This window comes from Erinaceus europaeus, chromosome 16 (genome assembly GCF_950295315.1).
Source record: "Erinaceus europaeus chromosome 16, mEriEur2.1, whole genome shotgun sequence".
Lineage (NCBI taxonomy): Eukaryota > Metazoa > Chordata > Mammalia > Eulipotyphla > Erinaceidae > Erinaceus > Erinaceus europaeus.
The window spans coordinates 1,008,403-1,030,697 of record NC_080177.1 but is presented as its reverse complement, the minus strand read 5'-3'; the positions used below and the strand labels follow the sequence as shown (position 1 = coordinate 1,030,697).

The 22,295-nt window shown below is 65.2% G+C and overlaps 2 protein-coding genes and 1 long non-coding RNA gene across 15 annotated transcripts in view; 2 read left to right on the top strand and 1 right to left on the bottom strand.

Moving 5' to 3' along the window:
• The first annotated feature begins 6 nt into the window (after positions 1–6).
• Positions 7–3,792, top strand: HCN4 (hyperpolarization activated cyclic nucleotide gated potassium channel 4). The gene is made up of 5 exons (XM_060175598.1): positions 7–220; positions 743–889; positions 1,825–2,065; positions 2,355–2,519; positions 3,272–3,792. The coding sequence occupies exons 1-5, from the start codon at positions 47–49 to the stop codon at positions 3,790–3,792; spliced, it is 1,248 nt and encodes a 415-aa protein (XP_060031581.1). The 5' UTR covers positions 7–46.
• Positions 3,793–7,615: 3,823 nt separating this feature from the next.
• Positions 7,616–8,075, top strand: LOC132533523 (uncharacterized). Its single transcript, XR_009545410.1, has 2 exons — positions 7,616–7,659; positions 7,760–8,075. It is a non-coding gene; the product is annotated as an uncharacterized LOC132533523 (long non-coding RNA).
• A 1,662-nt stretch (positions 8,076–9,737) lies between these two features.
• The window catches only part of NEO1 (neogenin 1), a 130,779-nt gene continuing 118,221 nt past the window's right edge, over positions 9,738–22,295 (bottom strand). For 7 of the 13 annotated variants that reach the window (XM_060175610.1, XM_060175611.1, XM_060175612.1 and 4 more), the window contains 7 exons: positions 20,624–20,771; positions 18,030–18,268; positions 16,670–16,762; positions 12,462–12,620; positions 11,616–11,846; positions 11,407–11,543; positions 9,738–11,077 (listed from right to left, as the gene is read on the bottom strand). In XM_060175610.1, the coding sequence (XP_060031593.1) occupies positions 10,994–11,077; positions 11,407–11,543; positions 11,616–11,846; positions 12,462–12,620; positions 16,670–16,762; positions 18,030–18,268; positions 20,624–20,771 (1,091 nt within the window). In that variant the 3' untranslated portion in view covers positions 9,738–10,993. Of the gene's footprint in view, positions 11,078–11,406; positions 11,544–11,615; positions 11,847–12,461; positions 12,621–13,042; positions 13,477–16,669; positions 16,763–18,029; positions 18,269–20,623; positions 20,772–22,295 lie in introns of those variants that run through there. The other 6 variants (XM_060175617.1, XM_060175618.1, XM_060175620.1 and 3 more) reach the window with 3 other exon arrangements.

Genomic DNA, 22,295 nt, shown 5'->3' with positions numbered 1-22,295 from the left:
GAACCACTCGTGGAGCGAGCTGTACTCCTACGCGCTCTTCAAGGCCATGAGCCACATGCTGTGCATCGGTTACGGCCGCCAGGCGCCCGTGGGCTTGTCCGACGTCTGGCTCACCATGCTCAGCATGATCGTGGGCGCCACCTGCTACGCCATGTTCATCGGCCACGCCACCGCCCTCATCCAGTCCCTCGACTCGTCCCGGCGCCAGTACCAGGAGAAGGTGGGGGCAGGGCCCGGGGAGGGGAGGGGGCAGGGGCGGGGCCGGGGGAGGGGGCAGGGGCGGGGCCGGGGGAGGGGAGGGGGCAGGGGCGGGGCCGGGGGAGGGGGCAGGGGCGGGGCCGGGGGAGGGGAGGGGGCAGGGGCGGGGCCGGGGGAGGGGAGGGGGCAGGGGCGGGAGCCGGGGGAGGGGAGGGGGCAGGGGCGGGAGCCGGGGGAGGGAGGGGGCAGGGGCGGGAGCCGGGGGAGGGGAGGGGGCAGGGGCGGGAGCCGGGGGAGGGGAGGGGGCAGGGGCGGGAGCCGGGGGAGGGGAGGGGGCAGGGGCGGGAGCCGGGGGAGGGGAGGGGGCAGGGGCGGGAGCCGGGGGAGGGAGGGGGCAGGGGCGGGAGCCGGGGGAGGGGAGGGGGCAGGGGCGGGAGCTGGGGGAGGGGAGGGGGGCAGGGGTGGGAGCTGGGCAGGGGAGGGGCAGAAGGTGTGTGCTCCCGCTTGACCCCGCCGCGCCCGCCCGCCCCCGCCCGCCCCCCAGTACAAGCAGGTGGAGCAGTACATGTCCTTCCACAAGCTGCCCCCCGACACGCGGCAGCGCATCCACGACTACTACGAGCACCGCTACCAGGGCAAGATGTTCGACGAGGACAGCATCCTGGGCGAGCTCAGCGGGCCGCTGCGGGAGGTGGGCGGGGCGCGGCCAGTGGGTGGGCGGGGCCGGGCGGGGCCCGGTGGGTGGGCGGGGCCGGGCGGGGCCAGTGGGTGGGCGGGGCCGGGCGGGCCCGGTGGGTGGGCGGGTCCGGGCGGGCCCGGTGGGTGGGCGGGTCCGGGCGGGGCCAGTGGGTGGGCGGGGCCGGGCGCGGCCAGTGGGTGGGCGGGGCCGGGCGGGCCCGGTGGGTGGCGGGGCTGGGCACGGCCAGGCGGGGCCAGTGGGTGGGCGGGGCCGGGCGGGCCGGTGGGTGGCGGGGCTGGGCACGGCCAGGCGGGGCCAGTGGGTGGGCGGGGCCAGTGGGTGGGCGGGGCCGGGCGGGGCCCGGTGGGTGGGCGGGGCAGGGCGGGGCCTGTGAGCGGGCGGGGCCAGGCGGGACAGTGAATGGGCGGGGAAGGGCGGGGCCAGGAGGGGCGGGGCCAGGGTAGGGAGGGTCAGGGATGTTCTGCCAGGGAATGTGGCTGTGGGTGTCCAGGATGGGGGCGCCTGCGGATGAGGGGCGCAGGGCCTGCTGGAGGTGGGTGGGGGTTGAGGGCGTCAGAGGTCCGGGGGGGGGCCCTGTGGAGGAGGGTGGTGGGCTGGGCCCAGGCAGGGGGTTTGCAGTAGGTGGGGGGGGCGGGGGAAAGAGATCGGTTGCTGTGCTGGGGAATGGGGGCTACGGGGGCCTTCCCGGAGGGGCAGTCCCATCCCCTCATGCCCCCGCCCCTCATGGCCCCTCTTCTCACGACACCGCTGCCGAGGCCCCGCCCCTGACGACCCAGCTCCTCGAGGCCCCGCCCACAACCCTGCTCCTTAGACCCCACCCCTCGAGGCCCCGCCTTCACGGGTCCGCCCCAGGTTCTGCCGCAGGCCACGCCCCCCGGCGACCCGCCACAAGGCCACGCCCCTCACGGCCACGCCCCCTTCCCCAGGAGATCATCAACTTCAACTGCCGCAAGTTGGTGGCGTCCATGCCGCTGTTCGCCAACGCGGATCCCAACTTCGTGACGGCCATGCTGACCAAGCTCAGGTTCGAGGTCTTCCAGCCGGGAGACTTCATCATCCGCGAGGGCACGATCGGCAAGAAGATGTATTTCATCCAGCACGGGGTGGTCAGCGTGCTGACCAAGGGCAACAAGGAGATGAAGCTGGCGGACGGCTCCTACTTCGGGGGTGAGGGGGCGGGGCGAGTGGGCGGGGCGAGTGGCGGGGCGAGGGGGCGGGGCGAGTGGAGGGGCGGGGCGAGGGGCGGGGCGGGCCAGGAGCAGGAGGACGGGAAGGGTGCGAACAGGCTGGGGACAGGGACCCTGGGGCCGTGGGCAGAGACACGGGGTGGGCGAGGGCAGCTGGAACAGCTCAGGCTGACGGGGTGGGGGGTCCGGATGTCCTCGGCCCTGACCCCTCCCCTCCCCGCCCTGTCCTCGCCCCTGACCTCCCCTCCTTGACCCCGCCCGCCCCGCAGAGATCTGTCTGCTGACCCGCGGCCGGCGCACGGCCAGTGTCCGCGCGGACACCTACTGTCGCCTGTACTCGCTGAGCGTCGACCACTTCAACGAGGTGCTGGAGGAGCACCCCATGATGCGGCGCGCCTTCGAGACCGTGGCGCTCGACCGTCTGGACCGCATCGGTGCGGACCTCAGGGGCGCTGCGGGACGGGGACTGCGGGACGGGGGCTGCGGGACGGGGGCTGCGGGACGGGGGCTGCGGGATGGAGGGCTGCGGGATGGGGGCTGCGCGATGGGGGCTGCGGGATGGGGGCTGCGGGACGGGGGCTGAGGATGGAGGTCTGCGGGATGGGGGCTGCGGGACGGGGGCTGCGGGATGGGGGCTGCGCGATCGGGGCTGCGGGATGGGGGCTGCGGGACGGGGCTTGCGGGATGGAGGGCTGCGGGATGGGGGCTTCGGGATGGGGCCTGCGGGATGGAGGGCTGCGGGATGGGGGCTGCGGGATGGAGCGCTGCGGGATGGGGGCTGCGGGACGGAGGGCTGCGGGACGGGGGCTTCGCGATGGGGGCTGCAGGATGGAGGGCTGCGGGATGGAGGGCTGCGGGATGGGGGGCTGCGGGACGGGGGCTGCGGGATGGAGGGCTGCGGATGGGGGCTTCGGATGGGGGCTTCGGGATGGGGTCTTCGGGACGTGGGACTGCGGGACGGGGGCTGCGGGACGCGGGCTGCGGGATGGGGTCTGCGGGACGGGGGCTGCGGGACGGGTCTGCGGGACGGGGGCTCTACCATGGCGTTTGGGGTTCCTTCACGACCTGGGGCGACCCCCACCCGTCCCTGCGGCGGCCCGGGCCCCTCTTCCCCGCAGGACTCGCGGGTGACCCTCGCCCCCGCCTCTGGGGCTCTGGCCGCTGACCCGCCCCCTCCGCCCCCCAGGGAAGAAGAACTCGCTGCTGCTGCACAAGGTGCAGCACGACCTCAACTCGGGCGTGTTCGACCGGCGGGAGAGCGCCATGATCCAGCAGATCGTGCAGCTGGACAGACAGATGGCGCGCCGCGCACCCCCGCCGCCCGGCCCCGCGCCCCCGCTCTGGACGCCGCTGGTGCGCGCGCCCTTGCAGGCGGCCGCCGTCGCCCCCGCGCTCGCCTGGGCCCTGGCGCCGCCCCCGCGCGCCCCCGCCGCGGCCCGCGCGCCCCCGAGGCCTCCTCCCGCCTCGCCGCGCGCCCCCGCCGCCCCCGCGCGGCCCCGCGTCCCGCGCGCGCCGCCCCCGCCCCCGCGCTCGCCCGGCCGCGCGCCCCGCGTCCCCGCGCCCCCGCCGCTTGCGCGCAGGCCCATCTCGGCGTCGCAGCCCGCGCTGCAGGCCCCGCGCGGGGACCCCCCGCCCCGAAACTGCTCCTCGGGGTCCCTGCCGCGGGGGGCGCCCCCCGGCCGCAACAAGCTGCCCTCCCTGCTCTGAGGCTGCGGGGCCGGATGCGACAGGGACGGGGCACCGGCCGCCCGCACCCTCCCTGCAGCGGGCCCGAGTGTAATGCTGGGGTGGGGCACCGGCCGCCCGCACCCTCCCTGCACCGGGCCCGAGTGTAATGCTGGGGGGGGCACCGGCCGCCCGCACCCTCCCTGCACCGGGCCCGAGTGTAATGCTGGGGGGGGGCACCGGCCGCCCGCACCCTCCCTGCACCGGGCCCGAGTGTAATGCTGGGGGGGGGCACCGGCCGCCCGCACCCTCCCTGCACCGGGCCCGAGTGTAATGCTGGGGGGGCACCGGCCGCCCGCACCCTCCCTGCACCGGGCCCGAGTGTAATGCTGGGGGGGCACCGGCCGCCCGCACCCTCCCTGCACCGGGCCCGAGTGTAATGCTGGGGGGGGGGGGCACCGGCCGCCCGCATCCCTGCACCGGGACTCTCCAGGAAGGGCGCTGGGCCCGAGTGTAATGCTGGGGGGGCACTGGCCGCCCGCACCCTCCCTGCACCGGGCCCGAGTGTAATGCGGGGGGGGGGTACCGGCCGCCCGCACCCTCCCTGCACCGGGCCCGAGTGTAATGCTGGGGGGGGGCACCGGCCGCCCGCACCCTCCCTGCACCGGGCCCGAGTGTAATGCTGGGGGGGGGGGGCACCGGCCGCCCGCATCCCTGCACCGGGACTCTCCGGGAAGGGCGCTGGGCCCGAGTGTAATGCTGGGGGGGGCACCGGCCGCCCGCACCCTCCCTGCACCGGGCCGAGTGTAATGCTGGGGGGGGCACCGGCCGCCCGCACCCTCCCTGCACCGGGCCCGAGTGTAATGCGGGGTGGGGCACCGGCCGCCCGCACCCTCCCTGCACCGGGCCCGAGTGTAATGCTGGGGGGGGGCACCGGCCGCCCGCATCCCTGCACCGGGCCCGAGTGTAATGCTGGGGGGGGCACCGGCCGCCCGCATCCCTGCACCGGGACTCTCCGGGAAGGGCGCTGGGCCCGAGTGTAATGCTGGGGGGGCACCGGCCGCCCGCACCCTCCCTGCACCGGGCCGAGTGTAATGCGGGGGGGGGGGGGCACCGGCCGCCCGCACCCTCCCTGCACCCGGGACTCTCCGGGAAGGGCGCTGGGGCCCCGGGAACCTGCGTGCCGCGTGCATGCTGGTGGCCCCGCTGGGGGCCTTGGCACAGCCCCAGGGAAGGTCCGGGACGTCCACTCTGCAGGCCGGTGGCGTCCCCCACTGAGGCCGCACTGGGTGCGCTTTACACCAGAGGCTGATGGGGTGGGGGTGGGGCCCAGTAGGGCCTAGGCTCCCCTGGGCCCAGCTGGGGGTTGTCCCACCAGGGTCCCAGCTGAGGGGGAGGGGTCCCGGCATGGTCTAGGGCGCAGAAGGGTCCTAGCTTGGAGCATCGCTGAGATCCCAACCCGCTGGCTAAGCTGTGTGACCCTGGCCAGATGGGTGTGTGGATGAGGGGCAGAGGTGCGGGGTGGCCCCTGTGAGTGGGCGATGGAGCTGCCTCCAGGAAGGCCCACTGGGTTCAGGCCACAGCAGGTGCTCAATTAGCCAGCCCACACCCTCACTCCAGCACCCAGGACTCAGATCTCAGGACCTGAGCCTAAGGAGGGGTGTGGCTGGGCCTTGGGGTGGTAGGGGGCTGTGGTCTGAGCTCAGAAACACAGGGCTGGGGGCAGGGGAGGGGCTGGGCTGGAGCCTGGGGCAGCACCCTGCCCGGGGCCCCCTGCCCCAGTGCGTCCCTGCCCTGCCCCCACCTTTTCTAATGGCATTGGCCCTGCCCAGCTGCCCCTCACTGAGGGCACTCCATCTGCTGGGCAGGCCCAGCCCCTCACCCCCACCCCACCCCCACCCCCACCGCCCACAATCATTTTGGAATCTCCCACTTTGCAAACAGAAATGGCCATTGGCCCGTTGTATATTTTATTTAAATAAAAAAAAACACCAGCAGGTGCAGCCTTCTTCCAGGGAGGGGAGGGGAGGGAGAGCCCCACACCCACGTTGTGCGCAGGGCCTGTGCACAGACCTGCACCCCGAGATCAGGGGCCCGGGAGTGGGGTGCCTGCTGCATCACCAGGGTCTCCACTCCCACCTGTCTGGGCTCAGTCCTGGATGCTCATGTGGAGGGAGCAGGGCAGTCAGTGTGACCGAGAGGGGGCTGGGCAGGGGGGTGTCACCCCCGCTGGCCAGGAGCCACAGCCCGGCTGGTGAGAGGGTGACTTCCCTCTGGCCTCAGGAGGGACTGTCCCCCCCACCCCAGTGGCCCTGGCTGCTGGCGCAGGAAGCTCTAGGCTCCCTGTGGGCTCCCCCCCCCCCCCAGGAGGGGATGTCCTCAGGAAAAGACGGAATCCTGAGCTGGATGCTGTTTCCATGGTGACTGCCCAGGGAGTCCCGTTGCTAAGCATCCCCGCATCCCCATGGCAACTGTTCCCTGTGGCCTGGTAGGGGGGGCGTGGGGAAGGCAGGGCAGGAAGCAGGAGAGGGGCTCACAGGGCCCAGCCATAAACCCACCCCTGCTCCCCAGCGGCCAGTCAGCGAGCACCCGCAGGGGTGTCTGGGGCTCCCGGTGACCCTCCCTGGCCTGCGGATCCGTTAGCCGGGGCTGCCCCCTTCTGCCTTAGCAGGGAAACCAGACAAGGGGCCAGTGAAGCCCCTCCCTGGCTCCTGACTTGAAGAGTTGGGTCCCTGGCCCCTTAAAGCCCCTCCCCCAGTCACACCCCCTTCCAGGTCGGCCCACCTCCGTAGAAGGTTCTAGACAAGGTCCTGGTGGTGGTGGGTGTGGCTCTCAAGGCTGCCTTGTCCCCCAGCCCCAGACCCCTCATCTGGGGGGCCCACTCCTCAGCCCCACCCCTCAGCCGGTCTCAAGGGCTCTCCTCTCCCCTCAGCGCCTGGGCCCTGCCTCCTGGCCTTCCCTCCCCGCCCAGGCGCCTCAGGCAGCGCCCCCAGGGCTCTGGCTCCCCAGGTCCTGCTCACACCCACTGTCTCATCCTGTCTGACCCCCCTGCTCACACACCTTTTCACGCCCCCTGGGCCGGCTCTTCACAGAGACACACGGCACTGAAGCCTCCCCCGCGCAGTGGGGGCCAGGCTCGAACCCAGCTCCTCTGCGCCCTGGTCCGTCCCTCTGCTCCCTCCCTGTTCTGTCTGTCACACAAACCCAAGGCAAGAGCACTTAAAGGAGATGCTCCATGTGTGACAGCCACTGCCCAGGTGACACCCGGAGCCCTGCGGGGTCCCCAGCCCCCCCCCCCGTCCAGGATGTCTTGCACTCCTGGGTGGCTCTGTGCTGGGGGGGGGGGAGCAGCCTCATCTCACCCCTGCGAACTTTCTTCAGAAACAACTCACTGTTCACCCCCGGACGGGGCGGGTGGGGTGCTGCACCTCTGAGGAGAGCCGTGTCCCTCCAGTGGCAGCTCCCCCGGCACCCCGAGTCTCCGGGCGTCACCCGCTGTCCCCGCGGGGTGTGGCCTGACTCGGGGTCCTCACCCGTTGCAGAGTCTCCTCTCTGTCCACGGCCCGAGTCTCCCCGCGTGCGTGCTCTCGGCGCCGCCGAGCCTAGTGCCGTCTGCGTGTGTCTGAGACTCCATCTTCCTCCGAGGCCACAGCCTTCTATGGCGTCTCTCAGAACACGTCCTGCTTTTCACGCTGGAGGGACTCGGAGCCGGCCGTCCCCGGTGGCTGTGCGGGACCAGGGACACCGCCGGGTGGAGGCAGCCAGCCCTCTGAGCCTCCGGGAGCAGAGGCCTCCGTCCGGGCTGGGCGGCAGCAACCCGGGAGCTCCAGTCCTGGGCCGGCCGGCCGAGCGTTGTTACGTTGCCGCCAGCTCAGCACGGCCGTCTAGTTTCCATGAAGGCTGATGACCGTAAGCCGTATTCCTAGTAAAGCTGCGTTTGGTTGTCATTCTGAACGTTTTCTTTTTGTATAAAAGTGTTTCTTATTTATCAATTTACCATTGGATACAGACAGAGAAACTGAGAGGATGGGGGAGGCAGAGACGCCTGGAGCTGGGCCTCACCACTCAGGAAGCTCCCCAGCGGCCCCAGCCCAGAGCCGGAGCCCAGCAGCGCCGGCCAGCCAGCCCCAGCCCTGCAGGAAGCCGTGGAGCCGACGGCAGCTTCAGATACAGGATCGTCTCCTTCCAAAAGTCACAGGAAATGTTAAGAAAATGTATCAAGCTCTGAAAACATGCGATACAGGATAGCTTTCCTTTTTCTGAATTAAAAAACAAAACAAAACTGACCAACTCTGGAGTTCCTGTGAGGACTCTGCTCTGTGGCATATCCTGGCCCAAAGGCTTGTTATATATATATATACCCTTTTGTTGCCCTTGTTGTTTTATTGTTGTAGTTATTATTGCTGTTGTTGGTTTCTAAATTTATTTTATTTATTTATTAATGAGAGGGATGGGGGAGAGAGACAAAGAACCAGACATCACTCTGGTACATGTGATGCCGGGGATTGAACTTAGGACCTCGTGTTTGAGAGTCCAACACTTTATCCATTGCACCACCTCCTGGACCACTGTTGTTATTTTTTATTTATTTTTATTTATTCCTTTTGTTGCCCTTGCTGTTTTATTGTTGTAGCCGTTGGATAGGACAGAGAGAAACAGAGAAGACAGAGAGGGGGAGAGAGACACCTGTGAAGCGACTCCCCTGCAGGTGGGGAGCCGGGGGCTCGAACCGGGATCCTTATGCCGGTCCTTGTGCTTTGCGCCACCTGCGCTTAACCCGCTGCGCTACCACCGACTCCCTGTTGTTCTTATTGATGTCGTCGTCGTTGGATAGGACAGAGAGAAATGGAGAGAGGAGGGCAAGACAGAGAGGGGGAGAGAAAGACGGACACCTGCAGACCTGCTTCACCGCCTGGGAAGCGACTCCGCTGCAGGCGGGGAGCCGGGGGCTCGAACCGGGATCCTTATGCTTTGTGCCACGTGCGCTTAACCTGCTGTGTTAGCGCCCGACTCCCAGGCTTGTTCTTCCAGGAGAGAGGAGACCAGACAACCCCCTCAGCCCTGGTGGGTGCAGTGCTGGGGCCAGAACCTGGGACCTCGGCCACATGGCCTGCGTGCTCCTGTGGGCTCTTTCCCAGCCCTCCCCACGCCTCTCTGCTGAACTCTGACCCCCTCAGCCCAGCCCTGCCGTGACAGTGACAGGATTTGGGAGGCGGGACTAGTGCTGAGTACCCAGGACACTCCGCCTGGAGCCACAGGAGGGCCTGGAGAGGTGACATCCAGGAGCAGGAAGGGGTGCAGAGCCCAGGCTCCAGACTGAGAGGAAAGGCAGCCAGGGGTCTGCTGGGAGGAGTGACCAGGCACCATGGGACCGGGCAGTGCCAGGGCTTACCCTGAGGGCTGCTGGAAACAGACCGGCCCCCACAACCTCCCTGGTTGCTCCTGGGAGTCCTACCATTACAGCTGTGAGGTCACTGAGGTGTCAACCGGAAGCTGTTTCTTTCTTTTTCTTTAATTATTTTTAATATTTACTTATTTATTCTCCCTTGTCTTTTCTTGTTATTGTAGTTATTGTTGTTGTTATTGATGTCGTCATTGTTGGATAGGACAGAGAGAAACGGAGAGAGGAGGGGAAGACAGAGAGGGGGAGAGAAAGACAGACACCTGCAGACCTGCTTCACCGCCTGTGAAGCGACTCCCCTGCAGGTGGGGAGCCGTGGACTCGAACCGGGATCCTTAGGCCGGTTCCTTGCGCTTGGCGCCACATGCGCGTAACCCGCTGCGCCACCGCCCGGCTCCTTTTTTAAAGATTATTTATTTACTTATGAGAAAGAGAAAGAACCAGTACATGTGCTGCCGGGGATTGAACCTGGAATCTCCTGTGTGGGAGTCCAGTGCTCTATCCACTGTGTCATCTCCCGGGCCACTGCTTGTTTCTTTTAAAGAAAAGGAAGGAAACTCTCTGACCAGACCAGACCAGACCTTGATTGGATTAAAAAAGTGTATTGGACTCCCAACACTAAATAAAAACATGAAATTGTTTAAAAAGCCATAGAGTTTACAGCATCAACTACAGAAAAGGCCGGGCAAGTGCTACAGAGGCCGCCCGTCGCCCCCGCAGGAAGCCTTGGGGCTGGCGGCAGCTGACGAGACACACGATGGTTTCCTTCCAAAAGTCACAGGAAATGTAAGAAAATGTATTAAACTGTGAAAAGGTGCGATACAGAATAGCTTTCCTTTTTTCTGAATTAAAAAAAAAAATCCCCCAACTCTGGAGAGTTCCTGTATTTAAAAAGAGCCGCCGCCCGCCCACTCGTGGGGTCTGGGTGCTGAGGCCGCGGTGACAGGGCTGTGAGGGCCAGACCTGCTGTTTCTTGGGGCAGAAGGGGGCTGGGAGCTCACGCCCTCACATAATAGATAGAAAGAGACTGTGCCCCGCACGGGGGGGGGGGGGGGAGACTGAAGTACAAAGGTGGCGGTCTGCCCGAGCCTCGAGCCTCCGGGACTGGGGGACGGGCCTGCTGGGGGCACCGTGAGGACCCCGCTCGCCCTGTAGTGTCTAACGGTCTTGGCGTCTGAGAAGCGCCTCAGCCCGGCCCTCTGGGGACACAGAATGCGTGTTAAGGCAGAGGCTTCCCAGCGTCCCTCGGGGGCTGGCTGGGCGCGTGGGGGCTCCGCCCTGACCCCTGGGGCTAGGGCACCCCACAGCAAGAAAGACAGCACCTGGCGCTCGGCCGGGGGTTCCCGAGTCCTCGGACCCACCTCCTGCACACAAGAGTCTGACCAGATCCCACGGGACCAAGGGGCGGACACGGCGGGGAGGACAGTGAGGGGACAGGGAGGGGTGCGCCACTCTGCGGCTTCTGGAAGAAAGTACACGACCGAGACCCTCACAGCCCTCCTGGCCCTCCACCCGTCCCCAGGTCCCCGCCCCCACCCCAATACTGAGCTGCGGCGTCCCGGCCCGTAGTCCCGTAGTCCCGTAGGTCTGTGTTGTCACAGTGATGAGGGGCAGGCCCCGGCAGTCATCAGGACCACGGACAGCTCGCAGACAGCCAGCGGGCCAGCGGGCCAGCGGTCAGCGTCCTCAGCCCCTCCGCTCGGCCCAGGAGCCTGCGGCGGAGGGAGGCGGCGTCCACTCCGGCCCGCCGGGTCCAAGGGTCCAAGGCCGCGCCGCCCCCACTCTGTACAAGGCCCCGCGGTGAGGCCGGGCCGGTCCCGAGACGCCCGCGGCCCGGAGGCGTCACGCCGTGGTGATGGCGTGAAGGTCCTTCATGAGCCCTTCCAGGTGGGCCATCTCTTTGGTCAGCTCGTCTGGCTCGTAGCTCTGTGGGAGAGAACCGGGGCGGGCTGCGGAGGACAGAGACCGGGAGGGCGCCCACTCGGCACCCCTGGCCCGCGCCTCTTCCCGGAGACCCGGAGGCCGAGCGCCTTTGCGGGGAGCTGAGAGGCCACCTCCCAAGCCCCACCGCCCCCCGCCCCCCCCCCCCGCGTCCGGCTAGCGCGAGGCTCCTGAGCCAGTGGGCAGGGCGAGCCGACGCCGGGCCAGACGGGCTGGGGAGGCCGCGGCGGGCGCGCAGGATGCGGATGCGGGGGGACCTTCCTGCCTGCGGGATGGGCGAGCCCGCAACTCCCTTCCCGGCGGCCCCCACTCACGCTCTCCGAGTCGTCCAGCATCCGCGTCGTCTCCTGCACGTCGGGGGCGCTGGGCACCACGACCGGCATGGGCGGCCGGCTCCGGCCCAGGGTGCCGACGGAGGCCGTCTTCACCGCGTGCAGGGGGTGGCCGAGGGCTGCGGGAGACGCGCCGTCAGGAGCGGGCGGCAGGCATGGACCCCTCCGGGTGGGACCGGGGAGCCCCTCACCTTGCTGGGAGAGCAGAGGCGTGCTGGGCAGGGCGGGGTCGTAGGCGGGGGGCCCCGGGGGCGCGGCGAAGCTCTTCAGCGGGTGGGAAGGGCGCACGTGGGCGGTGGGCAGACCGGGGCCCGACTCCTCCTCCTGGGAGCCCGCGGCCTCGGGGTCCTGGTGGTCGGAGCGGCACGTCTGCGCGGCGGGGCCCGGTCCGGTGTCCGAGCCGGGCGTGTTGCGGACGGACTCTGCGGTGGGGAGGGCGTGTGAGCCCCGAGGGCTGTGCGGCCCAGCTGCGGCCTTTTCTCATGAGCGGCCGGGAGGCCGGACTGACCGCACCTCCTGTGCCCACTACCCGGACGCGTGCGGGCACGCCGAGGGCCTCTCCGCCGCCACAGCCGCCCGCCTCCGGGCCTCAGCCGCTGCAGGCTTTCCCCTGGGCTCTGGAGACAGACGGTCGGCCTAGAGGGCTGGGCCCTGCCGCCCCGCGCCTGGGGGACGCCCCTGCGGCCGGCCCGGCTCGCTCGCTCGATCGCTCGCTCGCTCTCGGGGACTGCGGCCCCCTCCCCGGAGCCCTTTCCCACAAGCCGCAGCAAGGGGAGGGACAGACCAGGACGTGGCGTGACCGAGCAAAGATGGCCGCGGACAGGACAAGACAGGTGATGTGAAGAAAGCCCCGAGCGGCGGCTCAGCAACAGCCGAGCACGTCCCCCTCAGGGAGCAGGGGAGGGCGGCTTCCACAGAGGCCGGGTCTGTGAGAGAAGCACCCTGAGCACTGAGCCAGACACTGAGCAACCGCGAGTCCTCCGGGAAGGCGGCAGAGGCGCCCGCTCGGCCCGCCCCGGCGTGGCCCCGTCTCTCACCTGTGGACGGGGCCCTGTCACCGAGGGCCAGGCCCGTGCCCGCCGGCCAGGGGCTGCCCGGGTGGTAGAGGTGGCTGCGGGCTGGAGAAGCGAGGCTGCTGGAGTGGAAATGGTTGTGAGGGCTATCGAGAGGATGGATGGGATGGGCACTAACCACGGCTGTGAACGGACACAAGACAGAGAGACGCTTAGCGTGCGTGCGTGCGTGCGTGCAGACACCCCGCGGCCCCTGCGGCACACCCGCCCCTGGCCGCGCCCGCCCGCCCGCGCCGGCCGTCTGTCCGTCCGTCCGTCCGTCCAGGGCTCCGGGCCGGCCGCCGCGCCTGTGCCCTGTGCGCAGGCAGAGCCGGGGGTCGGTGAAGACGGCTCAGTTGCCGACAGTCACTGTGCTGTAGACGGGCGGCCGCGAGGCGACTGCTTTCCCTTTGATGTGTCTTGTCCTGACTTGGACTGTGGGAGCTGGTAAATGTGTTCAGGGATGTGACAGGCGTGAACCCACACACAGACGGTGGTTAAGGTCTCTGGAATCCTGACTTCAGCTTAGAAACAAGAGGGCCCCTTCTTTGTCCAGTGCAGTCCTAATTCATTTTTAAAGTATTTTTACTTATTGGATAGAGACAGCCAGAAATCGAGAGGGAAGACAGGATGGGAGAGAGACAGAGACACCTGCAGCCCTGCTGCCCCACTCGTGAAGCCTCCCTCCGCAGGTGGGGACAAGGGGCTCGAACCCAGGTCCTTGCGCACCGTAACGTGCTCAACCAGGTGCGCCACCCAGACGTGTTAATTCATTTTTCTATTTCTTGCTTGCTGGTGAGACATTCAATAGGCATTCGGACGGTTCGATCCACTTTTGCTTAAAAGCAGTGCAAACGGGGCTGAAGTCTTCCGGCCGCACTGGCCGGACTCGGCACCTAGCTTAGGACCACACGCGTCTTCAAATATGAGGGGACCTTCCTGCTGCCTGCTGCCTTCCGGTGGGCTGCACTGAACCACCAACTCCCAGTCTGCACAGACTCTGCAGGGAGGAAGGAGGTGCTGCTCTAGTACGGACAGACCTCCGTGACAAGGCTCGGATGGACACTGAGCCGGGCCCAGCCTGGGGAGGCTCTCCCGGGAGCGAGCTCTTACAGACGCTGCGGGAGCCGTGTGGAAGCCCCACTGACCGGCTCCAGGTCTCCACACAGCCACAGCTGGCCAGCACAGGAAACTCTCATCTTTTTCTCTCCCCTCAAAGCAGAAGCTTTGAGGCCAGGCGGTGGCGCACCTGGTTGAGTGCACACACTTTTATGCACAAGGACCTGGGTTCGAGCCCGTTCCCCACCTGCAGGGGGACGGATGTTTCAAGAGCAGTGAAGCAGGGTTGCAGGCATCTTTCTCTCTGTCTCTTCCCCTCTTAATTTCTCTCTGTCCTATCAAATAAAATAGAAAAGGAAAGGGGGGGGATGCCCAATGGGGGTTTTGTAGTGCTGGCACTGAGCACCAGCAACACTGGTAGCAATAATAACAGGAAAGCTTCATGGATTTGTGACAAACTTTGGCTTTTGGGGCCTATTAAAGTGCCTTCTGTGTGCGATGTGGGAGGTGGCGCAGTGGATAAAGCACTGGACTCTCAAGCATGAGGTCCTGGGTTCGATCCCTGGCAGCACATGTGCCAGAGTGATGTCTGGTTCTTTCTCTCTCCTCCTTCCTTTATAATAAATAAATAAATAAATAAATAAATCCTTTAAAAAAATGCTTTCTGTCCCCAAGATGTTTGTCGGGCCACTCAAGTTTACTTGGGAAGGAGAAATGACAGTGGAAATGACAGTGGGCAAACACAGCTTCCTCTCCGGCGCCCACACCGGCACGAGCAAGGCTAGAAAACCCCAGGGCCGGGGGCCGGGCGGGGCGCAGCGGGTCAGGCGCACGTGGCACAAAGCGCAAGGACCGGCGCGAGGATCCCGGTTCGAGCCCCCCGCTCCCCACCTGCAGGGGAGTCGCTTCACAGGCGGTGCAGCAGGTCTGCAGGTGTCTGTCTTTCTCTCCCCCTCTCTGTCTTCCCCTCCTCTCTCCATTTCTCTCTGTCCTATCCGTCATGACAACATCAATAACAACAATGATAACTACAATAATAAAACAAGGGCAAGAAAGAGAATAAATAAACATTACAAACACAAAACCCAGGGCCACGGCAGGCCACAGCCTTCCTCTGGAGCAAAAGAGCCTGGAGAAGCTGGCTGAGGAGTGTCAGAATGCCTCCACGGTGACGGGCATGCAGAGCTGGGAGCTTCAGAACCAGAGTCTCCCAGAGCCCAGGCTGGAGCGAAAGCAGCAATCCTTGGACTTGGACATGGACTCAGGAAGTGTGACATGGAGTCAAAGTGCTCTCACAAAGGGAAAACAGAGTCCCTTTCCTATTGAAGGCATTTCTGGGTTTTCCAAATTAAGTAAATAAAAGCATGAAAGAACATGGAGGAGCCTCGCCAGACTGGCTTTGGGCTGAGGCAGGCACAGGTCTGTGGCGACTGGACGGGCCTCACGCCCACAGCAGTTTTGCCTCCGGGAGGTGGCCCTACGCCACGAGGCCTCAGCTTGTGAGGAGGAGAGGCAGCCGTGTGCCGACAAGGGTGTCTCAGACTCTGAGGGTCATGGGAGATCTGGGGCCCTGGCTTCAGCAAACTGACAGAAAGCCCCGTCAGCAAGCCAGCTGTCGGAGCAACGACCAAGTGGCAGGATACACATTCATGCTCATCCTCCCCTCCCGATAGAAAGCAAAACTGATCACTGACTGGCCCATCTTTTTCCTCAAAGCACTTAGAATAACTAATATAGCAAGAGGGGTAGTTAAATTTTATATGTTTAAAAAACGGCCAGTGCTAAGGTGAAGATGCCGCATGAGGTGAGAGGTGGGGACCTTCCGGAGGTGCCCTGTGTGGAGATGGTGGCTGAAGAGAAAGGGCTTGCGGAACGGAGCCTGAACTGACCAGCCAGCCGACCAGCCTCTCAGACACGGGCAGAGCTGTGCCTGCGACATCCTGAGACGTGTGGAGCGACGTCAAGTCACTGGAAATGTCTTTAAGGCACGCCCGTAGGGGGTGGACAGCATGACAGTTATGCAAACAGACTCTCGTGCCTGAAGCTCCAAAGTCCCTGGTTCAGTTCCCTGCACCACCATAAGCCAGAGCTGAGCAGTGCTCTGGTGTCTCTCTCTCTCTGCATCTCTCAAAAAAAAAAAAAAAGACGCGCCCGTCCAGGTTACGAGTGGACATCCTGAACACACAAGCGAGCAGCCGCCCACCTGCCGCAAGTCCAAGGCCAGGGAGCGACCTGCCCTTTCCTAAACACGTGTGGCCCCCAGCCCCTCCCACACCGCCATGCCAGCCTCCTCTGGTCACCGCGGACCCTGAGCCGTGTGCGGGAGTGCCCCCTCGACTCTGCGCTGTGCCAGGTCTGTGCCCGTGTGCGTCCGGGGGCGTGCGCACCGTGCCCAGGGTGCCTGCTGCCACTGACTGGAGGAGGACATCTGTGAGGACCGCTGCCGCTCACTGACAGAGGCGGCTGAGGAGAAATGGGGGGAAGCCGCAGGGCAACCGCCGGGACTGCGCGCGGGCCCGTGGCTGAGGAGGCAGCGTCTGCCCAGCGCAGAGCAGGACTGTGTGGACCTGGACGGCAGGTGGGCTGTGTGCCATCATGGAGAAGGACACAGTTGGCTCCCCACCTTGTGTGGACACGGTGAGAAGTGAGGACACACAGGGGTCTGGACTGAGAACTGATCTGTCTCATTTCTGTCCATTTTCAACTGTGACATGTGGCTTGTTTGGACTCTGGGTGACCCGCTAGTCAAGCAAGGCTGGGAGGGGTCTCGGGGGCCAGAGAGAGAGCCCTCGAGGTGGGCATATATGCCCAGCGTGCAGGCACGGTACTGGCACCGGCAGGAGGCACTCAGGGCACTGTGAGATGCTCATGCTGTGGCCTCTGTCTCTGAATGAGGAGAGGAATGACCACTCGTGCACGGCGTCCCCGGCTCAGAAAACCAACCCAAATACCCCCAAACACCATCCCCGTGGGAACCTTCTGCCGGAAGCCCACGCCTGGGCCTGGGCCCCTGGGCTGGGAGCTGGTGGACCCTGAGGAAGCCAGTTGCCGTCTGCTGCGGGGGACGGAGTCTGGGCTTTGGCAGCTGTGCTGCTCACTGCCTGCCAGACCCGGAAGAGAGGGGCTGCACTTACGCTGGGGCGGCTGGGAGTCAAAGGGCATCATCATTTTGGGTCTCATCCCCCGCCTTCCGGCCAGTGTAGACATGCTATCTTCTGACTCGTGCCCTAGATGTCAAAACAGAGGGCGACAGGGTCAGTCACATCCTGTGTCCCGGGCCACCCAGTGGCAGGCTTCTCTCGTGGGGGCTCAGGATCCACACACAGCGCCATGAGGACCCAGTGTGGCCTCGGGAGTGGAAGAGGCTCCGATCAGGCCGGAGGCTGCAGCCAGCAGGAGCTGCCCACCATGCTGCAGGAGGGGACCTGCGAGCCCTGAGCTCCACAGGCACAGCCGGACATGGCAGGGACAGTCAGTGGTGAGGGCGCAGCTGCTGCGCTGGCGGTGTAGACACAGGCCTGGGGGTGTGGACACAGGCCTGGGGGTGTAGACACAGTCCTGTGGGTGTAGACACAGGCCTGGGGGTATGGACACAGGCCTGGGGGTGTAGACACAGCTGCTGCGCTGGGGGTGTAGACACAGGCCTGGGGGTGTAGACACAGCCCTGGGGGTGTAGACACAGGCCTGGGGCATGTAGACACAGTCCTGTGGGTGTAGACACAGCCCTGGGGGTGTAGACACAGGCCTGAGGGTATAGACACAGCCCTGGGGGTGTAGACACAGGCCTGGGGGGTATAGACACAGCCCTGGGGGTGTAGACACATGCCTGGGGGTATAGACACAGGCCTGGGGGTGTAGACACAGGCCTGGGGGATATAGACACAGCCCTGGGGGTGTAGACACAGGCCTGGGGGGTATAGACACAGCCCTGGGGGGTATAGACACAGCCCTGGGGGTGTAGACACAGGCCTGGGGGGTGTAGACACAGGCCTGGGGGGTATAGACACAGCCCTGGGGGTGTAGACACAGGCCTGGGGGGTGTAGACACAGGCCTGGGGGGTATAGACACAGCCCTGGGGGTGTAGACACAGGCCTGGGGGTATAGACACAGCCCTGGGGGATATAGACACAGCCCTGGGGGTGTAGACACAGCCCTGGGGGTGTAGACACAGCCCTGTGGGTGTAGACACAGGCCTGGGGGTGTAGACACAGGCCTGGGGGGTGTAGACACAGGCTGCTGTGCTAGAGGACTTGGGTATAAGCTGGTGGCCTGAGAGGACCCGTGAGGCCGGCAGCTCGCCCGCTGCCCAGACCTCCCCGGCGAGCTGGCTACTCTTCCTCAGACAGTGCCCCCCCCCCATGCACTCTCTATGCCCGGCCCCATGGGGACCACCCAGCTACAATGACGGAGGTGTTTCCAGGAACTAGGGGACCACCCAGCTACAATGACGGAGGTGTTTCCCGGAACTAGGGCCCCACCGAGGAAGCCCGCACCTCTGTACGAGTCTCTTCTCTGGTGGATGCTGCCGTCCAGGGAGTTGCCCACGGGCGTGATGTCCTGCGAGTTCCGGGGAATGGGCGTGTCGGTCATGATGGGGTTGGGGTCTGGAGACTTATCGATGGGCTTCAGCTCCAGCCTCTCATGATGGATCCAGAGGTCGGGGGGCTTGACGTCCTTGCAGTTCCCCTTATACTTGTGGGAGCCGTTCACGGATTTGCAGGCCGCTCGTTTCCTGGGCACAGAGAGAAGAGGATTTCTAAGAAGTCACCTTCTCATCACATTCACCAGAAGCGCCCTTCTGACTGCTGTGCTAAGAAGAAGTGGAACATGGAAATAAATCAGGGGAAACCGAGGCAAGAAGTCTACTTCCAGAATGGGAAACCTCGCGGCTTCGTCCACACAGCCCAAACCCAAGGGCACATGCGCTGGTGTCTGTTGGTCTGCTTCTATTTCTGCTTCTAAGACCCCTTCTGTTTCATTGGTTTAACCCCCCTGCTTAACACTGTGTTCTATTTACACCACCATTGTGAACTAAGCACCGCCCTGCCTCCAGGGCACTGGCTGAATCCCCACTGGTCACGATGTCTTTTTGCTCTGCCCCCTCTCCTAGTACACCCTGATTTCCACCAGTCTGTTTTTGCTCCACCCTCTCTACGTCACATCCTGTTTCCACCCTACTGGGTGAGTATATATAAGGACAGGATTGTGATTAGAGATGGCTTAGACTGTGCTGCCTTCCACATGAATAAAGACTGAAATGCGTTCCACTCAGCCATGAGTCCCTGGTCATCTGTCTCCCGTCCGTGAAGCCAGCCCGGCAGGTGTCCTGAGTCTATCTGAGCATCGAGGCAGCGGACAATGTCCACGAGCCAAACCGCCTCTAGAGCAGACTGGCTGACAGGCTTCTCCTGGGCAGACAGGACACTCACGGGCAGAGGCCGCCCTCCGGGGCCCGCACACCAGGCCCAGTGCCAGGGAGGGGCAGCCCGTTCTCAGTGCTCTGCTTCTCCCCTTGCTCCCTTGCCGAGCCAGCAGGCGCCTGGTGGGAGACCAGTGCGTCAGACTCTGGACGGCTGGCCCTCACACCTCAAGCATGCTGGGATCAGGCCCAGGGCATCACGCATGGGAGGCTCTTGTGTCTAAACGATGACTTTAAAACGCCCCGAGCCTGGGGGAGGTCAAGCACACCAGCAGATGTTTCCGGGTCGGCACACACAGTGGGCAGGAAACCCTGGGGTGAGGGCGGCAGACTGCGACTACAGAAAGATCAAAGCATCACACAGCCCAGAAAACACAAGGTGCCCACTTGCTGATGCCCCGGGACTGAGAGCAGATCCCGTCAACAGACGCGGAGAGCTGGGGGGGGGGGGGGGGGGGGCTCGGCAAGCCGTGGGTGCCTGGCACAGAGCTGCCCCCTCGTGGCCCTTTGGGGGACTTCACGTTCGTGTGCGGAGCCTCACGGACAGACCTGAGCCGTGAGCAGGAGTCACGCAGGCCGCCTTCCAGCGCTGCTAACCGACTGCCTGCTCTGCTTTACTGGCGGAGTAAAATTTACTGAATTTGCTGCTGGTCACTGCCGGCAGAGCTCAGTGCTGGCGTGGCTCCACGCTTCTGGGGAGCTATACTTCCTTCCTTCCTTCCTTCCTTCCTTCCTTCCTTCCTTCCTTCCTTCCTTCCTTTCTTCTTCTTTTTTTTTTTTTTGATAGAGGTGAGATGGGAAGAAGTACCTTTAGCACTACTCCACCACATGTGAATCCACCACCCCCTGCAGGTGGGGACCAGGGGTGACCTGCGTTCTTTAAAAGTATTTATTTATGTATTTAAATGAGATTAACACATCCCTGAGCCCTGCTCCGCTCTGGCCGATGGTGGTGCTGTGGATCGAACCTGGGGCCTCAGAGTCTCAGGCAGGAGAGTGTTTTGCAGACCCATCCTGCTGTCTGCCCAGCCCCACCTCATCTTCAGATAATCAGTCGTGAGCCCAAATGTGGTCCAAGGCTCTCAGCCATCTGCCCAGTGTCTGCAGTGCTGAGCGTGACAAGCTTTCTCACCCATCACCTCTCCTCACCGCATCCCAGCTTGGTCTCCAGCTCAACTTTCACGAACCCCCTTTGGCCCAGGAGGACGGCATAGCCTGTGGCCGGCCCCCACCTCGGCTGCACCTGTGTGGCGACGCCTCCCGAGACAGTACCCAGCGCCCCCTGCACCTGCGTCCCTTCGGACCTGCGCCCAACGGGGCTGCCAGGCCTCTCCTCCACAGGTGCCGATGCCAGAGCTGAGTTTGGTGCCCGGCCATCTAACGGCTGCCAGGAAGAGCCTGGAGGGAGGGCAGTGCTGTGGCCGGGCTAGATGGACCAGGGCAGCTGTCCAGCACCAGGCAGAGCCCTGCTCAGGAGCCCCTCTCCTCCTGCCCGGGCTGGGATACACAGAGAAGTCTTGTCCCCGTAACTCCCGGGGGACGAGAACCATTCTGCACCCCCTCAGAAGCCCCTGCGCCCCAGTCTTCAGGTCCCGCTCTAACTCAGAGTACAGTTCTGTGCTCGGAAGCCACAGCGCCTAAGAGCCGCCCACGGGCCCACGTGCTCACTTCCTCTGGTGCGAGGTGGTGCGTCTGGTGCAGAAGACAGCGATGACCACGACCACGACGACGGTGACCACCCCCACGGAGACGATGATGACCAGGAGCACGCTGCTGTCCAGGGGCGACGTGGGGCTGCCGTGAGGGCTGTTACTGCCTGCGGGGAGAGACGCACGTGGCCAGGTCACAGGGTGCAGAGGGTCAGCCGGGGCCGCCACCTGAGGGGCAGCTCGTGGCCTCCCTGTAGGCCCGAGACCTGCCGCGGCTGTGGCCCCGGCTACGTCCTCCGGGCAGGGGGTGTCCCCGTGCCCCCCGAGGCACAGCTCCGTGCACAGGGCGGGGCCGGTGAGTCATGCCAGGCCAGCAGATGCTACAGCTGGATGCGTGAAGGGCCTGCCCGTCTCACCTTCCAGGCACACTCACGCCAGCCTGAGCAAAGAGCTTTTCAAGTCAGAAGGAAGGGAGTGAGCAGGAGACAGGGACAGAGGGGTGGCCAGGGAGGCCGGCTCGCACGGGGCCCGAGGGACAGGCCATCCTCCCCCTCCTTCTGCTCACAGGACCGAGTCCACGGCACAGGCCGACCACGTGAGCGGGAGTCACCTTTCCTCGCTTTCTCTCCTGCACGCCTCCGAGCCCTGAGGTAACCACGGGCTACTTGCCCAGAAGGGCGCGCCTGCCTGAAGGACCATCCCGGCGGCTCCTACCAGGTGGGGCCAGGCACCGTCCTGTGGTGACTGTCATCTAGCCTGCCGTGTGAACTCACGACCGCACTGGCGGTGGGGCCCTTCCGCCACCCTGGTCAGTCGGCCTCCCAGTGTGAGCTTCCTCCTGCACTTCTCAGAGAGGGAAGGCAGACTGATATGAGTCGGCAGGGTGACTTTCCGTCTGGGGAGACAGGAACAGGGCTTCTGCAAGGCCACGCTGGCTGCCTGACCTGCGCTAACGGCAGCGTGGAGGGGACGGAAGGGTGCGCGGGGCAGGCCCGGCGCCGCGAGAAGGAATGAATCCGTTTGCACAAGTGAAGGGAGACAGGGATCGCCACCTGCCTCACCCTCGGATGTCACCCTGCGCAGGTGAGGTGTGTGAGCCTTACTGCGCCCCTGGAGGGGCCGGCACAGCGCCCGCCGCACGTGTGGGGCGCACGGTGAGAGAGCTCAGGCCGACGCCCTGTGCTAGCGCGAGAGACCTGTCTGTCCACGGCCACGCCGAGCGTGGAGATGCCATGCGTCTGGCGGGCGGGCAATGAGCGGCTTCTGAGGGCTGTCTGCCACGCGGCTCTCCAGGGCTGGGGCCGGCCCTGGGCCTTGTGGGCTGCGCGGGTCGGAAGATGACACAGTCGGTGTCAGCAGACCCGGCTTCTGCCGCCACAGAGCCTCCAACACGGACAGTTCCTCCTCCCTCCGCTTCACTCGGCTGAGGCGAGTGTGCGCTGTGTCTGGACGAGCATCGCACAAGGGGACGCTCTAGTCAAGGGGATCCTTGCTCCAGTACCCAGAAGGCCCCAGCCCTCGGGACAGCTAGGAGAGGGCGGGTTTCTGAAAGCAGTTTCTTTTCTAGAGATGGTAGGCAGAAGGAAGGTTTGACTGTTTGGGATCAGTCATCTTGGAAGTTGGGGACTTGGGGACACGGTCATGTCTAGACCCTCTAGTGACGGCTCGGTGAGCGGGCAGACACCTGACAG

Bases quoted from the DNA above. Each gene is read 5' to 3' on its own strand.
- HCN4 (XM_060175598.1), top strand. From the start codon at position 47: ATGAGCCACATGCTGTGCATCGGTTACGGCCGCCAGGCGCCCGTGGGC. The intron at 221-742 runs GTGGGGGCAGGG...CCCGCCCCCCAG, and splicing joins GGCGCCAGTACCAGGAGAAG to TACAAGCAGGTGGAGCAGTA. The intron at 890-1,824 runs GTGGGCGGGGCG...CCCCTTCCCCAG, and splicing joins TCAGCGGGCCGCTGCGGGAG to GAGATCATCAACTTCAACTG.